At 41.5% G+C, this 17,640-nt stretch overlaps 1 protein-coding gene across 2 annotated transcripts in view; it reads right to left on the reverse strand.

The window, feature by feature from the left end:
• Positions 1-17,640, reverse strand: part of LOC137321352 (myelin transcription factor 1-like protein) — a 238,022-nt gene that overhangs the window by 8,507 nt on the left and 211,875 nt on the right. The window contains exons 19-20 of one of the 2 annotated variants that reach the window (XM_067983738.1): positions 419-525; positions 141-143 (exon numbers count right to left, since the gene is read on the reverse strand). In XM_067983738.1, coding sequence (XP_067839839.1) covers positions 141-143; positions 419-525 — 110 coding nt within the window. The remainder of the gene's footprint in view (positions 1-140; positions 144-418; positions 526-17,640) is intronic. The other variant, XM_067983737.1, reaches the window with a different exon arrangement.

Below are 17,640 nucleotides of genomic sequence, written 5' to 3' on the forward strand. Positions count from 1 at the left end.
TTGTGAATGTTGGAGCATGTCCCACACAGCTATGTGGATAATATTGCCAACTAACCAGTGGCAGTAGGCAGGAACCAAGACCAGATTTTTTAGAAATTTCACCTGGTTCTGCCTTTGGTCTGTGCACGATTTTCTCGGACTGTCTCAATCCACATTGACCAAGTGGCAGGGTCTGGCTATCACCAGTTGGATGTACTGATGGGCAGCAGTTAGGAGGAAGTCCAAGAACTTGCCCATGTTTGGGAGGTGGAGGATGGGTGGGGATGGATGGGTTCACGGTGGAGAGACCAGGAAGCAGTCTGCTCGATCCAATTTGATTCAGGGATAGGTGATTTTTTTTTTGATAATAAGCAGCACCTTTTGCCAGGAGGGTGATTTTTTGGGCATGCACAGAATGCTGAGATTTAAAAAAAAATGCTACCTGGGTTCTGAGCTTGATCATGTCTGCTTCCACCTGGGAATTAGATTCATTTAATTCCTTAATTTCTTCATCCAGCTGCTTGATTTCTTCATCGTTCTCTATCCCTAGGGAATATAATTACAAGTTAAAAATCACAAAAATTGTTGAATTACTACACACAATTCGGAATTTAAATTTTACTCACCGAGATATCAACTGCAGATACAATCCATCATTTTGATGTTTTCTGTTTCATTTTGTTTTAAACAAAATAAAAATATCTACCTGAGGTTTCTTCTTTAACCTTAACACTATTTTGTTACTCATCTGTGTTTCTGAAAGTGCTAATATGACTAAAACTTTTACATTGTTAGGGGGAAATAATTGGCGGACCGTCTTAAACCCATCATTTGATTTGTAAATTCATATTCAGTAATGGTGTTAAAATGTGCCAGTCTGATCCAGGCATAATCAAAAATAATTGAATGCATGTTCATCACTGCTGGCTTTCCTTTATCTTTTTTTCAACATTATTTTCTCTTGGAGCAGCATCCATTATAACTACACATAAAATCATAGTATCTTGGAATGATACAGCACAGAAGGAGGCCATTCAGCCCATCGTGCCTGTGCCGGCTCTTGAAAGAGCTATCCAATTAGTCCCGTGCCCCTGCTCTTTCCCCATAGCACTGCAAATTTTTCCCCTTCAAGTATTTATCCAATTCCTTTTTGAAAGGAATGGCCCAGAATTTGCTGTCAAAATAACGGCAAGGCTAATGGCGCTCACCGTTATTTATGCGCAAATGCTAAAGCAACTTCAGGCGAGGGCAGATGCGCGGTTAAACACGGAAATCCAAAAGTTGCTGTCTGAGGTGCGCCGCTCTGCCGTCAGCCTTGCATAAACGGCATCTCGCTGTCTGCCTCACCATTGAAATGCATTAAACGGCGTGAAGTTGCTGTACTTGCATGGTAGATATGAACTAAACTTGTCACAGAAAGTTAAGCCTTGTCCATTTCAGTCTAAGTACCCTTTTAATGATGGGATTAGTGTTACTTACTGAAAGTCGACCTCTCTGGCACTGAAAATTAACTATTACATGTGTGGCATCTCATTTCTTCAGGTATTAATTCTTGTTGGAGATTTTTTTAAAATTTAAGTTACATTTTTTTTCAACTTTTCCTGTCTCTTTTTTCTCTCTCTCTTTCCAATCTTTCTTTCTCTCTCTTTATTTCTCTTTCTGTACCTGGTTTGGCATTGAATTCACCCATTCTAATTTACACTTCTTTCTCAGTCCTTGTGCTGATAACTTCACAATCTTTCAATCTGATTGGTTAAGGAGATACAGTTACTTGCCCTGTTCACTCAGGTCCCAGATGCCCTGTTTCCCTCACTGCGACGTTATCAGCTCGCACTTTCAGCAACTTGCAGCGTGAAATATCATCGAGATTACACGGGCAAGGGCAAGTCTAACTAACGGCGGACGCTGTTCATTGCCCTGCTACAGCAAATTCTAGGCCATTATTGCATCTGCTTCCACCATCCTTTCAGGCAGTGCATTCCAGATCGTAACAACTTGTTGCATAAAAACACTTCTCCTCATCTTACCTCTGGTTCCTTTGCCAATTACCATGACATATACTTTAATCAACATCAACTCAGGGCCTTGCTAATGCCACTGAAGCCTATTTTTTCAATCTAACGGCCAGAAAGAATTGTAAATGCTTTCTAGTTGCCTCTTTCCTTACTGTTGCTGCTAAAAGCTCTATTCGTTACTGCACCTCTTCCTCAGCAGTAACAAATAAAGCTTTTAGCAGCAACACATTTTTCTATGCTCCCTTTGATCTGAATATTACACCATGTATTAACAATCTGCTATTCTGGGGGAGGCTACCTCACAAAACGCTTTGCATATACTATGAGGCAGACCAGATGGTCTCAACAATACTAAGCAAAATATATACTTCTAAAGGAAGGGGGGGTGAGTAGTGGCTGGCTCCTGTCCCTTTAAGAACCGCTGGTTTGGCCGGCAAGTGCCACAGAATACTGACTACAGCATGCACGGCGCCTATACAGGAGCTTTTACCAATACTGGGTGGGGGGTGGAACACTACCGGCGAATCAACCATAGACTGTTATAGTCCAGTTCCAGTCTCCATATTACAAAAAGGATATAGGCGCACTGGAGAAAGTGCAAAGATGGACAAGGATGATATCAGAACTGAGAGGCTACTGCTATAGGAAAGACTGATAAGGCTGGGGCTCTTTTCTCTAGAAAAGAGAAGACTGAGGGGTGACCTGATAGTGGTCTTTAAAATTATGAAGGGGTTCGATAGGGTAGACGTAGAGAAGATGTTTCCACTTGTAGGGGAGTCCAAAACTAGGGGCCATAAATATAAGATAGTCAGTAATAAATCCAATAGGGAATTCAGGAAAAAAATTTTACTCATGAAGTGGTGAGAATGTGGAACTCACTACCACATGGAGTGGTTGAGGCGAAGAGCATAGGTGCATTTAAGGGGAAGCTAAATACATGAGGGAGAAAGGAATAGAAAGATATGTTGATAGGATGAGATGAAGTAAGGTGGGAGGAGGCTCGTGTGGAGCATAAACACCGACATCGACCAGTTGAGCCAAATGGCATGATTCTGTGTTGTACAACTCTACGTAATTCTATGTAATTTCCTGCCTGAAATATTGTCCAGTAAGGCTCCACACCAGAAGCAAGCAATAGCCTTGAAAACCTACTCCTTAAATACTAGCATTGCTGTGCTCTTGAAATGGACCTGGGTGTTGTCAGCATGTCTACAAGATGACCCCATAAGATGTCACCGAGGGGCGGCATCTGACTAGAAATAGCAGATCAAGGATGGAATCTTGGGACATTCCCAAACCAGGATGAAAAGCAATTGCAGGGATGTGGTAGCTATTTTAAAACAGGTGGAGTGGATCAAGCAAGGATGGTGTCATGGAGGTGGATGACAGAGGAGAGATGGTCAAGGAGGATGGCTTGGTCAATTGTGGATGGCTTGAAAACTGTGGAAAGGACGAGGAGGGATAGTGCACCACTGTTGGAATTACAAAAGATTTAATTAGTGACTTTCACTTGGGCTGTCTTGGTAGTGTGGGCTGGACAGAAACTGGACTGAAGGATTCAAACAGGGAATGATGAGATAGACGAGTGCTGAGCTGGGTGGGACATCTCATTCCAGGACATTAGAGAGAAAAGGAAGGTTAGACACGTACTGGCAGTTGAAGAGGACAGGGATGCTAAGGATGGAATTTTTGAGGAGAGCCAGGACAGCAGTTTTGAAATGGGGCGAAGGGAACAATGCCTAAGGAAAGGAGCCATTGAGAATGACCGTGAGCAATGGGCCAAGGAAAGGTAATTGTGTGTTCAGGAGGTGAGTCTCATGGAGCAGATAAGCCTAATGAGAACTGAGGGAAGTGACTGGGGGGGAAACTATGAGATTGGGACTAAGTTAAGGAAAGGGCTGGGGCTGGAGGAGAAGGTTGAACAGATTGACTCAATCTTCAAGACAATAAAACAATAAGCTCCTCACACTGGGTATTGGAGGGAGCAGAAGAAAGGGGTCAGAGGAAATGGTTAGTTGTTGAGCAGAATATTAAACAAGAAATATTCATTTTAATGGACAGAAAATCGTGGTGAGTACATTTGTAATTTCCTGCTTTATGATCCTGGCGGGAGAAAGTCCACAGTGGGAGTGTCCATTCAGACTATCGGCCCTATTGACTCATGGTGGGGAATTCACTCTCTGGGGCATCAGAGCTGGGCCTGATCTTTTCCCCACCTGATTCATTGGGCCGAAACTTGCTGGAAAATTAAAGGCATGTTAACGACGCAGGCCGTTATTAAGATGCAAATCAGCCAGCAAATTCAGCGAATTAAAATAAATGGCGTGAGTTGTGAATCTGTCGAACTTGCTGGTTGATTTACGCCGATCCTCTGTTTGCTTTGCACAAACGGCATCTCGTCCTTAGCCTCCCCATTATTTTTAAGAACTTGCTGGATTTACACATTAATTGCCCATTAAACTCACTGCAGAAAGTTAGGGTTGGAACATAACAGACCAAGAACCTTTTTAACAACGTGATAATTGTTAATGCAATGCCATTCAACCTCTCTGGCCCAGAAAGGGAACAATTAAAACTGTTCAATCTCATTCCTGCATGTAGATTTTTAAAATGTCAAATTTTAAATTTTAAATTTTTTTTCTTACTTTTCCTTTCTGTCTCTTTTTTTCTCTCTCTAATCCAATCTTTCTTTTTCTCTCTTTATTTCTCTTTCTGTACCTGATTTAACTAACTCACCCACTATAATTCATTCTCCTTCTCTGCTTCTTTCTCAATCCGTAGAACTCATTGGTTAAGGAGATAGACTGTTGGTCCCACTGTTCACTAAGGTCCCAGATGCCCCATTGCCCTCACTGCTATCAGCTCACACTTCCTGCAAGTTATGGCGTAAAAAAATTTCAAGCTGAAGGATGCAGGAAAAAGTCTAATTATGCCACGAGATGCTCCGTGCCAGCAAGATCTGGCCCAATAGATAGGGATGAGGAGCAGAAATCTTGGCTGTTTTTTTTCCTTCTCTAGCCAAGAGTGTTGAGGCAAACTGTAGTGTCCCTACTGTAATCAGTTTGAGTATGATATTGTAGAGATTTTCACTTAACATCAGCGAGTTCATTTCCAGGAGAGATAGAATTGAAAAGCAGAGAAGTCATGTTAAACTTGTATCGAACCTTGGCTAAACCACACTTGGAGTACTGTGAACAGTTCTGGTCTCCCATATTATAAAAAGGATATAGGGGCACTGGAGAAGGTGCAAAAAAGATTTACAACGATACCAGAACTAAAAGGTTGTACTTAACAGGAAAGATTGAGCAGGCTGGGGCTCTTTTCTCGAGAAAATGGAAGGCTGAGGGGTGACCTGGAGATTATGAAAGGGTTTGATAGGGTAGACGTAGAGAAGATGTTTCCAACTTGTGGGAGAAGTCCAAGACTAGGAGCCATAAATATAAGATAGTCACTAATAAGTCCAATATGGAATTCAGGAGAAACTTCTTTACCCAGAGAGTGATTAGAATATGGAACTCGCTACCACAAGGAGTAGTTGATGTGAATAGAATAGATACATTTAAGGGGAAGCTAGAGAAACACATGAGGGAGAAAGTAATAGAAGCTTATGCTGATAGGGTTAGATGAAGAGGAGTGATAGGAGGCTCGTGTGGAGCATAAACACCGACATGGACCAGTTGGGCCGAATGGCCTCTTTCTGTGCTGTACATTCTAGGTAATTCCAGGTAAATGCTGTATTGATGTTGCAGTTAAGCAACCTGTTAGATTAAGGCTTGACAAGAAGAGTTTGTAAGCTAACAGTGAACTGCTGAATGTGAAGTTCTTTAAAACCATTATAAATTTAATTGTTTTTCCTTTATCATTCAGTGCTAGATTTAAGGAACCCTAACAAGAATATAACATAAAACCAGATACTGCTATCCTAATTCAGATCAGCTAACTCAGCATTGATTGGGTATTTTTCAGGTCTGGATGGTTTCGATCCATACTCGGGGCATTACCAACTGAGCTACTAGGGAGACCAACACGGAGGTCATGTTTAGTATAGTTCACAGGTTCGTAAGCTTCTGTTGCTGTTACTTATGATGATCATCATGTCAAACCTGGACCTATGTTTTACCCATTTTGTTCTTTTTTAAAGTTTCTTTCCATAAACATTCAAATTTAAGATCATTTTATATGTGTTGGCACATTGTGAGAAGTGGCATAGATTTAGAGAAATTTCACAATAAATTGTTCATTTGTACTGCACTTTTTCAGAAGATTATGGACTGAATTCTTCACATTGACTATGAAAGAGGCACGAATTCCAATACAAAAGGCATTGTGAGAATACAATACCTTTGTTGTTTAGTCCCACCCTTCCAATCATCTCAATCCCTTTCATTTAATTCCCATCTCCAACATATCCGTTCCCATATGGCTGAATTTCCCGGGCAGGAGCTGTTCAGGGGCAATGTGTGTGCTGCGCCCGGGGAAGTAATGGGGCTCTGGGATTTCCTGCTGGCCCTCATTATAATGAAAAGGGCAGACTTCTGGCGCTGCTGAAGGCACTCTTATTGGGTATAGACAAGTGAAGACATTAAGATTGGGAACAATTTGGGTCTTACAGGCAGCAATAGCATTTAAGGGGCAGGTACACAAGGCCCCGGGAGAAACCCAGAAAATCTATGTTTGTAAAAAAAAAAGTAATGGGGCAGTATTTTTATAGTGCTAGCTTCTAATGACTTGTGGTAAGGTTTTAATTTATGTGTGCCAGGTTTGCATGTCAGTGGCCTTCATGTTAATTTAAAGGTTCCATTGCCCGCGAATGAGTTCATGCTGCCTGTGGGCTGGGATGTTACTAACATGCTAAGCAGCGTTTGGGCACCTCTGCAGTCTGCCTTGGAAAGAACCGGTAAAAAGGCAGTACTGTTGTGCGAAGTGGTAGGTTCAAGAACAGCGGCAGGTAGGTTTAAGTGTGGACATAAAGAATATTTGTGCAGGAACAGGAGGAGGGAGCTGGTTTGACTGTAAGGCTTCTCTTCTTATTACAGCTGGCAAGGAGCCAGTGTATGGTCAGGGGGAGGGAGCATTCCTATCTATTCAAAATGCCAAAAATAAAGAACATTCTTTCCAATACCAGCCTGTCCCTTAAGACAGATAGCTCCAAAACAGTAGCTCTGGAATCCATTGTGTTATCTTTTTCTGGGAGCAGTATGCCCCTGAACCGTACTTGGCAGTAGAGCAGGAAATCTGAGTGCAAAGGTCTCTGACATTCATTTGCATGCAATTTACATTGCTGCGCCCAGTTCAGCCACAGTGGGTTCAACCTCCTGAAAAGCCACACAGAGGAAATTTTATTGCAGTGCTTTCCGGGAACAAAACAGGGGCAAATGATTAGTCTCCAATTTTTCTGCAGGTACTTAAATGCTAAATGCAGGATATCACCTCTCATGACTCCATTTTCCTTTTTCCCCACAAGGTTTCCCTCATCTGTACTCAAGAAGGTCCTTGATTGCATTTGCCTCATTTCCTGTCCCTGAATGACATTTTTATTTACTTTTCCATCACCCTATAACTGGCTACTTTTCCCCAAGCACTTTTCCCTATAACCACAGCAAATATAGCACCTATCCATTTGTTGCCTTCCATACTAAGGTTGCCAACCCTCCAGGATTGTCCTGGAGTCTCCAGGAATTAAAGATTAATCTCCTGGAGACTGCCTTGAACAATCTAGGAGAAAAATTATAGGGGCATTCAAAAAACATGTTTTTTTTTTCATTTTCTTGGAACACCTCCATTTATTAGTTATAAAAATATTAGGGATTGGAAAAAAGGCAGTTTGCCAGACAGTCAAGAATCATCCAATCGGGTAACGAAGAGGTTGTCTGCCTTCCAATTGGTGGGGGAATGCGGTAAATCGGGAGGATGGGTGTTCTAGGCGATCGATGGCGGAAGTGTGAGGGTGGGGTGGTTGGAGGCATAAGGTCACACGATGAAACCTCCAGGAATATGTCCAACCAGGTTGGCAAACCTATTCCACACTGTTGTCCTGTGCCCCAAACACTGTTTTCATGTGAGGCATGCACTTACTTAATTCAAACCTAATATACTATATTTGTTGCTCATGGTGTAATCTCCTGCTTTGCTAAACATCTCCATTCTGTCCTCAAGCATGATCCTGACCTTCCTGTGGCTCGGTACTTCACCTACTCCCATTCTAACTTTGATCTTTTGTCTTGAGCCTCCTACAATGCTTTAACCAATCTCATTGCAAACTTCAGGGACTATGTCTCACCTTCCAACTGTTGCAGCCTTCTGTCCTCAATAAATTTAAACCCAACCTGACGCCCTGATTTTTCCACTGCATTCTTCACCACTTTGCGATCTTTTTTTCGGAGCCGTTTAGCTCACCTTTTGTCTTTCCATGTTCTTTTTACACTCTAACTGAGGTGATCTTTATATAATGTTGAGCACCATTTACCTTTTTCCAACATTTTAAGTCTGTTTAAAGTCAATTAAAGTCAATTAAACCTACCAGCTGCCTCTTTGTAAAATCCTTTACCTGTTGTTCTCCACTCTCTTTCTCTTTTTATTTTGGAGCTTTCCTGCCTGCCTGAGAGTTCTGATGAAACATTTATTTCAGATATTGATAGGCATGCTGTGCATTTACAGCATCTTCTGTTGTTATTTCAGACTTCCATACATTTTTCTTTTTAGCCACATGTTTTTCCTGTTCTACAGTCAAAACATACATTTTGTTCAGTGTTGTGTGGTTTGGACAGCAAAAGTCTATCGATAATTATTTGAGGATGGCGTAGTTACACATTAGTCCTCCAACGTGACATGTCACAAAGTAAGAGGCCATTGTTTTGCTTCCAAAATTCCCCAAAAAGTGACTTCTCAATCATGGTCAGGCTTTCAAGGGGATGTTCGAGGTAAGGCCCAATCACTTCCCCACAGGGAGGAAGGCAAAGCTGGAGGATGTTGTTCTGTGTAACTCCCATGCACCTCCTAGAGGCCAGATTGAAAATGACACTGTCAGAAGCCTGGAAAAAGATACCTCACACCTAACCAATGGTGGACAGCATTTTGACAATTGAAGAAGGAAGTCCAAATGAAAACAAAGTTGTTTTTTTAAATTTTGTGTTTGATCTGGAATACTTAACCCATTGTCTATACGAGTCTAATGATACTAGTGCAAATGTGTGAACTTTCTCATGGCTGTCATAATTAAAGAGTAAATGGTGTCAAAGTCACTTGTTTCATTGATTAATGGGGACTTGTTAAATATGTTTAAATCAGAATATTTATTTCTGTTTATAGTGTAAATCCTGTCTAGCTCAGCTGCATAATGTATTTATCTGAATATTTGTACATAGCATTGGCAACAGTATATTTGAATGTAACACTATTAACTTCCGCTATAAATTCCCTACTTCAAAAGAACTAGGGGGTTAAAAGCTGAAGGTTCAAACAGTTCAGAAGTTCTTTCAAAATTCTGTTACATGAATAGAAAAAGGATCTTTTTCTTGCCCTGCTTGGGACATTGTGTTAGACTAAGTTATGATATTGGAATAGTACAAGAAGACAAAACCTGCTGAGATTGCCTTGCCAGAAAAGGATTAAACTATCAGGAACTGTTGCTCTTCTTCAAAGGTCATTTTTACAAAAAGTAATTGAGCCATTATTGACATTCTTGTTATATATGTTACAGGTGTATAGAAGTCCTGGAGCGGTCAATGACAGAATCTATTTGGTTAGAGTTAAGAAATAAAAGAGGTGCCATTAAACTACTGGATGTATTATATAGGCCACCAAGTAGTGAGAAGGATATGGAGGAGCAAATTTGCAGGGAAATTACAGAGAGGTGAAAAAGCTATAGACTAGTGATAACTGGGGATTTCAACTATCCTAATATAGACTGGGAAAACAATAATAATATAAGGGGCAAAGAGGGGGAGGAATTTTTGAAATGTGTTCAGGATAACTTTCTTAACCAGTACGTTTCCGGCCCAACGAGGAAGGAAGCATTGCTGGACTTGGTTCCAGGGACTGAGGTGGGCCAAGTGGAGCAAGTATCAGTGGGAGAGCATTTAGGGAGCAGCGATCATAGTATCCATAAGGTTTAGAACAGCAATGGAAAAGGACACGGACCACTCTGAAGTAAAATACTCAATTTTAGGAGGGCCAATTTTAATGGGATGAGAACAAATCTGGCCCGGGTAAATTGGAATCAAAGACTGGCAGGCAAAACTGTAATTGAAGGAGGAGATGGTTCGGGTACAGTCTAGGCACATTCCCCCAAGGAGGAAAGTTAGGGCAACTAAAGCCAGAGCTCCCTGGATGACAAAAGAGACGGTGAGTAAGATGAAATGGAAAAAAGGGGCGCATGACAAGATGTCAGGTTGATAACACAAATGAGAACCAGGCAGAATATAGAAGGTACAGAGGGGAAGTGAAAAAGGAAATAAGAGGGGCAAAGAGAGAGTGTGAGAATAGACTGGCGGCCAACATAAAAGGGAATCCAAAAGTCTTCTACAGGCATGTAAACAGTAAACGGGTAGTAAGAGGAGGGGTGGGGCTGATTAGGGACCATAAAGGAGATCTACTCATGGAGGCAGAGGGGATGGCCGAGGTACTAAATGAGTACTTTGCATCTGTATTTACCAAGGAAGAAGATGCTGCCAGAGTCTCAGTAAAGGAAGATATAGTAACATTCACACCGGACAAGTGCCAGGCAATGACCATCTCCAACAAGAGAGAGTCTAACCACCTCCCATTGACATTCAACAGCATTACCATCACTGAGTCCCCCACCATCAAAATCCTGGGGGTCACCATTGACCAGAAACTTAACCGGACCAGCCACATAAATATTGTGGCTACAAGAGCAGGTAAGAGGCTGGGTATTCTGCGGCGAGTGACTCACCTCCTGACTCCCCAAAGCCTTTCCACCATCTACAAGGCAAAAGTCAGGAGTTTGATGGAATACTCTCCACTTGCCTGGATGAGTGCAGCTCCAACAACACTCAAGAAGCTCGACACCATCCAGGACAAAGTAGCCCGCTTGATTGGCACCCCATCCACCACCCTAAACATTCACTCCCTTCACCACCGGCGCACCGTGGTTGCAGTGTGTACCATCCACAGGGTGCACTGCAGCAACTCACCAAGGCTTCTTCGACAGCACCTCCCAAACCCACGACCTCTACCACCTAGAAAGACAAGGGCAGCAGGCACATGGGAACAACACCACCTGCACATTCCCGTCCAAGTCACACACCATCCCGATTTGGAAATATATCGCCGTTCCTTCATCGTTGCTGGGTCAAAATCCTGGAACTCCCTACCTAACAGCACTGTGGGAGAACCTTCACCGCATGGACTGCAGCGGTTCAAGAAGGCGGCTCACCACCACCTTCTCAAGGACAATTAGGGATGAGCAATAAATGTTGGCCTTGCCAGTGATGCCCACATCCCATGAACGAATAAAAAAAAATACAGTTGAGATACTGGATGGGCTAAAAATTGATAAAGAAGAGGTACTTGAAAGGCTAGCTGTACTTAAAGTAGATAAGTCACCCGGTCTGGATGGGATGCATCCTAGGTTGCTGAGGGAAGTAAGGGTGGAAATTGTGGAGGTACTGGCCATAATCTTCCAAACATCCGTAGACACAGGGGTGGTGCCAGAGGATTGGAGAATTGTTCAAAAAAGGGTGTAAGGATAAACCCAGCAATTATAGGCCAGTCAGTTTAACCTCAGTGATGGGGAAACTTTTAGAAACGGTAATCCAGGACAGAATTAACAGTCACTTGGATGAGGGTGGATTGATTAGGGAAAGCCAGCATGGATTTGTTAAAGGCAAATCGTGTTTAACAAACCTGGTAGAGTTTTTTGATGAGGTAACAGAGAGGGTAGACAAGGGCAATGCAGTTGATGTGGTGTATATGGACTTTCAAAAGGCGTTTGATAAAGTGCCGCATGGTAGGCTTATCATCAAGATTGCGGCTGTGGAATAAAGGGGGCAGTAGCAACATGGATACAGAATTAGCTAAGTGACAGGAAACAGAGAGTAGTGGTGAATGGTTGTTTTTCGGACTGGAGGGAGGTGTACAGTGGTGTTCCCCAGGGGTCAGTGCTGGGACCACTGCTTTTCTTGATATATATTAATGACTTGGACTTGGGTATGCAGGGCACAATTTCCAAATTTGCAGATGACACAAAACTTGGAAGGGTAGTAAACACTGAGGAGGATAGTGATAGACTTCAAGAGGATATAGACAGGCTGGTGGCATGGGCGGACACGTGGCAGATGAAATTTAACACAGAAAAATTCGAAGTGATACATTTTGGTAGGAAGAACGAGGAGAGGCAATATAAACTAGAGGGCACAACTCTAAAAGGGGTGCAGGAACAGGGGGATCTGGGGGTATATGTGCACAAATCGTTGAAGGTGGCAGGGCAGGTTGAGAAAGTGGTTAAAAAAGCATACAGGATCCTGTGCTTTATAAATAGAGGCATAGGGTACAAAAGTATGGAAGTCATGATGAACTTTTATAAAACTCTGGTTTGGCCACGACCGGAGTATTGTGTCCAGTTCTGGGCACCTCACTTCAGGAAAGATATGAAGGCCTTAGTGAGGGTGCAGAAGAGATTTACTGGAATGATTCCGGGGATGAGGGACTTTAGTTATGTGCATAGACTGGAGAAGCTGGGGTTGTTCTCCTTGGAACAGAGACAGTTGCGAGGAGATTTGATTGAGGTGTTCAAAATCATGAAGGGTCTAGACAGAGTAGATAGAGAGAAACTGTTCCCATTGGTAGAAGGGTCAAGGACTAGAGGACATAGATTTAAGGTGATTGGCAAAATAACCAAAGGTGACATGAGGAAAAACTTTTTTACACAGTGAGTGGTTAGGATTTGGAAGGCACTGCCAGAGGGGGTGGTGGAGGCAGATTCAATCATGGCCTTCAAAAGGGAACTGGATAAGTACTTGAAGGGAAAAAATTTGCAGGGCTACGGGGAAAGGGCGCATGAGTGGGACTAGCTGGATTGCTCTTGCATAGTGCCGGCGCGGACTCGATGGGCCGAATGGCCTCCTTCCATGCTGTAACCTTTCTATGATTCTATGATACAATATTGAAACAGGCCGTTATGTTAATCAGGGAATCTAATTAGGGAGAAATAAGGGCTGATTTTCACTAGGGTGATGTCATCGGTGAGAAACCCAAGCCATTTTAATGGTCGAGCCTCATTTTGATAAGCATATGAGCTTCACAGGCAATCGCCATTCTGGGTAAGGGAGGGAAAGGAAAACCGGTGGCTCCTACATGGAGCTGAGCCAGAAGTAATGGCTTGGTAGTGGTGGGGGGGAGTCACAGGAATGTGGTATGGAGGTGCAGGCAGTAGGCTGAAAGGTTTTCGTGGGGCCAGGAGCAGCATTCGTTTTCTTCCTCGTCCCACAAAAATCTTTTAAAAACTTACCTTTTCCATTCTTCTGAGCCACCCGTAGTGGTCCCTTTAAGTACCATTGGTTAGGTCGCTCTACGCCTAACCACAGCGCATGCTTCACCCATTGATACCTCAAAATTGGATTGGGGTCCTATGTACATCATAGGACCCTGATTTACATATTACAATTCGGCTCCCACCTGAAACAGGCGGGCACTCTGGCCGCCTTTCACAAGGCACTCGACAAAATAGCCACAGGCGGATCAGGAGCAGGAACAGATGGTAAGTTCAGTGCTGCAGTTTTCAGAGCATGACCGCCTCATTCCCATCCAGAAGAAGCAGTGAAAATCAACCTCATAGTGTTGTACATTAAATCATTTGGGTTACTATGTGCCATATATTGGTAGGTTTGTAGCACTGCACACTAATTGGTTGTGCAGTGGTGAAAACAAGCACCTCCCATTAAATAACTGATAATAAGGACCAATGGTTCACATAAAATTGCTGACTGTTACCTCAGAGTTAATTTGATTATTTGGGTTTGGCTATAAATGGAGTCAACAGTCTAAACCTCCCCCATTATGTGTAAAATAGATCTACACATGGGACTAATTTTATTTTTGGCTCAGTGCATAAGTTATTTAATACTTAATATTATATAGCACACTGGGGCCCGACCAAGTGGTAAGATACTGGTTCTTGCTCACAGTTTCTCCTGTGAGTTCCTGATCTAAATTACATCATGGGGAGATACAAAGCACAGGTCCAGGTATTTCCACACACAGAGAGGTTGGGGAAATCAAGAAAGTCACCCAGATTCTCTTGTGCACTTCCTGGTGGCTGGCTATTGGATAGCACTAACAGAGGTGTTGGAGCAGGTCTCCTGCCTGGAGACCAGGAAAAATATCCAGGAAAATTACAGAAAAATGATGGGAAGAATATATTAAATGCAACAAAAAAATTAAATTGCACATTTTACAAACAGAAATCATGAAAAGCCTTTAAAAGATTGACATTGTCCACACACTTAGTTTGTGCTACAAAATTCTCACTTTATGCACATGCAGAGATGATTTTAATAAAAGAGCAAAACATAAAACATTTACAAATATGATTTTGCCTCCTAATAAGTGATAAAAGCCACTGCATAGTTGCTACAGTCCTGTAACTTGAATGCAGTAAAGAAATAATTTGCTGAATCTCAGTTTAAAGGTGGAAGTTTTTTAAGCATTGTGGTTTGTTGTAAGTGGCAACCTCACAAAGCCATGCTTAAATAAAATATATTGACAAAATAGGAAATGATTAAAAATATCTTAGCTGACTACGGTAGAATAAATGGTTCCGGTGCGCAAATGTAATATAATTGTGCAATTAAAAAACATGATTTGTGTATTTAAAAATGGGACAAAGATACTTAGCTTAAACTCTGCTGAAATCTTACTCGGTTGCTAACATTATCAAAGTTCAGTGAGATTAATACATCATGCATGCAGAGCTACAGATGACTGAAATGGCCTTGGTTTCCACCAGGATTACTCACTAACACTTTGTGAGGGCCGACACTGCTCCCACTCTGTATTGCTGAGCTGTAATTGGAAGCCTACACAGAACAGTAGGTCTCCTAAGGACCACAGATGAGGGGAAGATAAACCACAAGTGGCCTAATGGCAGAAATATGAGTACCAATGGTTTATACATTTGGTTTTGTTTTATCAGAACTAACAGAAATCTGCTGAACCTGAGCCGGGCTGAAACTTATAAAATCCCTGCACGATCTTTCCTTTTTACCCCTGCATTTTCCACCAATTTTCTCTCTCATCCTTACTTGAAGTCATTGACTTGAATACAGTTCCGTGGGCTCTGCTGAGCAGCGCTTGGATAATGGTGCACTTTATGCAGATGAGCAATGAACTGTTGAAAAACTTAAGTATGTTTTAATTCTCAAGGTTTGGCTGCTTAATCAAATCATTACCGATACAAAGAAAGCTAGAACTAATCAAGAAATTAATTTTCAATACAAACTGCACAAGCTGATAATGCACACAATTTTTAAAAGATTTGTACTGTAGTCTACTCTTTGTTTCTGATTTTAAACTCGGAGGTTGGTCACACACATTAAGACCAACTACTTGAATTCTAGTGCCAAGGATCTATGAATCAGTCGTTCAAAATCAATGAAACAGGCTATCCAGATTTTCTGCTCTGCTTAATTTACTACCGTTTCCCACTCTCCATAGCTGGATTAACATCCTTGGTCATTACTTGGCTAGTTAAGTGCCTGTAAAATCACGTAAGAGGCAGGAAATGAACTTGATTGCAGATAAGCCTTCGTTGGCTAGGCTTCTGCCAGTAAGGCTAACAAAATCCTACAGAACAAAGTCACCCAGCAGAAAGCTGACGTGATTAGCATTTCTGTTTGTTGCTGTTAAAATAAATAAAACAAAGCGGGGGAGAAACTGATCTTCACCAGTGGAGCGAAACAGGGTAATAGAGAATCCGCAGCCCATTTTACATCTGTCCCAATTTTCTTTTCCATGACCCACTTAACAGTCACTGCATTTCAAAAATAATTAATAGTGGTGAAGTAATTTGAGATGTCTCATTGTGATCAGAGAATATATATTTGTTTATTTGATATAATAGATGGCTGGCAATTAGATCCAAGACAGTAAAGAATTATGTTGATGCCATAACCCATAAGAGCAAAACTTGGGCTGTTTACCACTGCAATCTGACCTGAGGTGCGATTACAGTCTTAAAACCAATGAGTATATCCATTTCTTTTTTTATATTATATATCGCAATGTTCATGAAATCATTTTGTTCAGTACTGGGATCATAATACTGGCACATTAACAATGTGCTCCATGTCATTGATACACAATGGGACAGTAGGTCGAATAATTTTGGTGCATCAGCAGCAATGGATTACATTACGAGGGGGGAACTGATTATTAATTTGATTACCAGAAAGTAATAGCAGCCATGACCATTCCACCACAATGTAGGAAGACTGGCTGCTGCAACAGCACATATTTTTGTTATCTTATTACTATTATTACTAACTAACCACATTATAGAAGTACTAATATCTTACATAAATGTCATTTCGTGCTATGTTTTTATTCCACTGCTTACTAATATCCTCCCTTCTTTTAAATGCCCTGTGCACAATTTCCCAGCTATACAGGCAGGCAGACAGGCCTGTGACTAACCATTCAGATTTATGTGAGAGTAGTCTGCAGCAAGTGACTTCGTCTCTGAACACCCCCATCCACCCCACCCCTCCTTGTGGCAAAAAGAAAAATTCTGCTCATTACCCGCTCTGGCTGTTCAAGCCAATCTCAAAACTTGCCATAGTGGGGGGTGGGGGAAACAAGGGAAAATCTATACCTTACTAATAAATCACAGTTCATTGATATGCCAACAGTTGGACCATTGTTGTCATTTAATTATTTAATATATAAATTATCCAGAGCTTTCAGGCTTCAAAAATGCATGGATCATTTTACCCCTTTTTACCCCTGTTTTACCCCTTTTCAGCCAATTTGTATGTAGTCTTTTTATACCCTACAATACTTTATTGGTTTGTTTACTTATTTTGTTTCCATTTTATTTTGGTTTTACCATTCCACTCTACTTTGGCCCAGCACAATAATCGTTCAATGGATAGTTTCAGAGATCCTATTACTTATTATATTGCTTAATCTATCGTACCTAACTAGTCTTACTGCCTTACTGATGCTATACACAATCATCCTATTCATTTACCAAATATGCTAATATGTTCAAAACACCTATAAGATCCTCCTACAATCTTTATTTTTTTAATAAAATCTATGGGAACATACAAGGCACACAATAAACCCTTTCAGCCTATTTTATAGAACTTAATATTTGAAGCATTTCAACAAAAGATTTTTGTAAGCAGTTTTACTCTGACTAATTCTGACTCCCATGCTTTCCCTTTTCACAATATCTATTGTATCACCATCCCGTAACCCAATAGTGTTTTAAAGCTTCTCACACAGGTATTTTCTGTTATATTGTCCAATTGATCACAAGAGTTAATTTATTCTACTTTCCTTCTCTGGGCCGCTGTATCTATAAAGGATCGTCCTAGTACATTATATCCCCACTCTTGTGTAGCAATGAAGTCATTTTTTCAATTGTTGTTTTGATTGAACTTTTGAGTTTTCAAAACCTTTG

Source organism: Heptranchias perlo, chromosome 5 (assembly GCF_035084215.1).
Source record: "Heptranchias perlo isolate sHepPer1 chromosome 5, sHepPer1.hap1, whole genome shotgun sequence".
NCBI lineage: Eukaryota > Metazoa > Chordata > Chondrichthyes > Hexanchiformes > Hexanchidae > Heptranchias > Heptranchias perlo.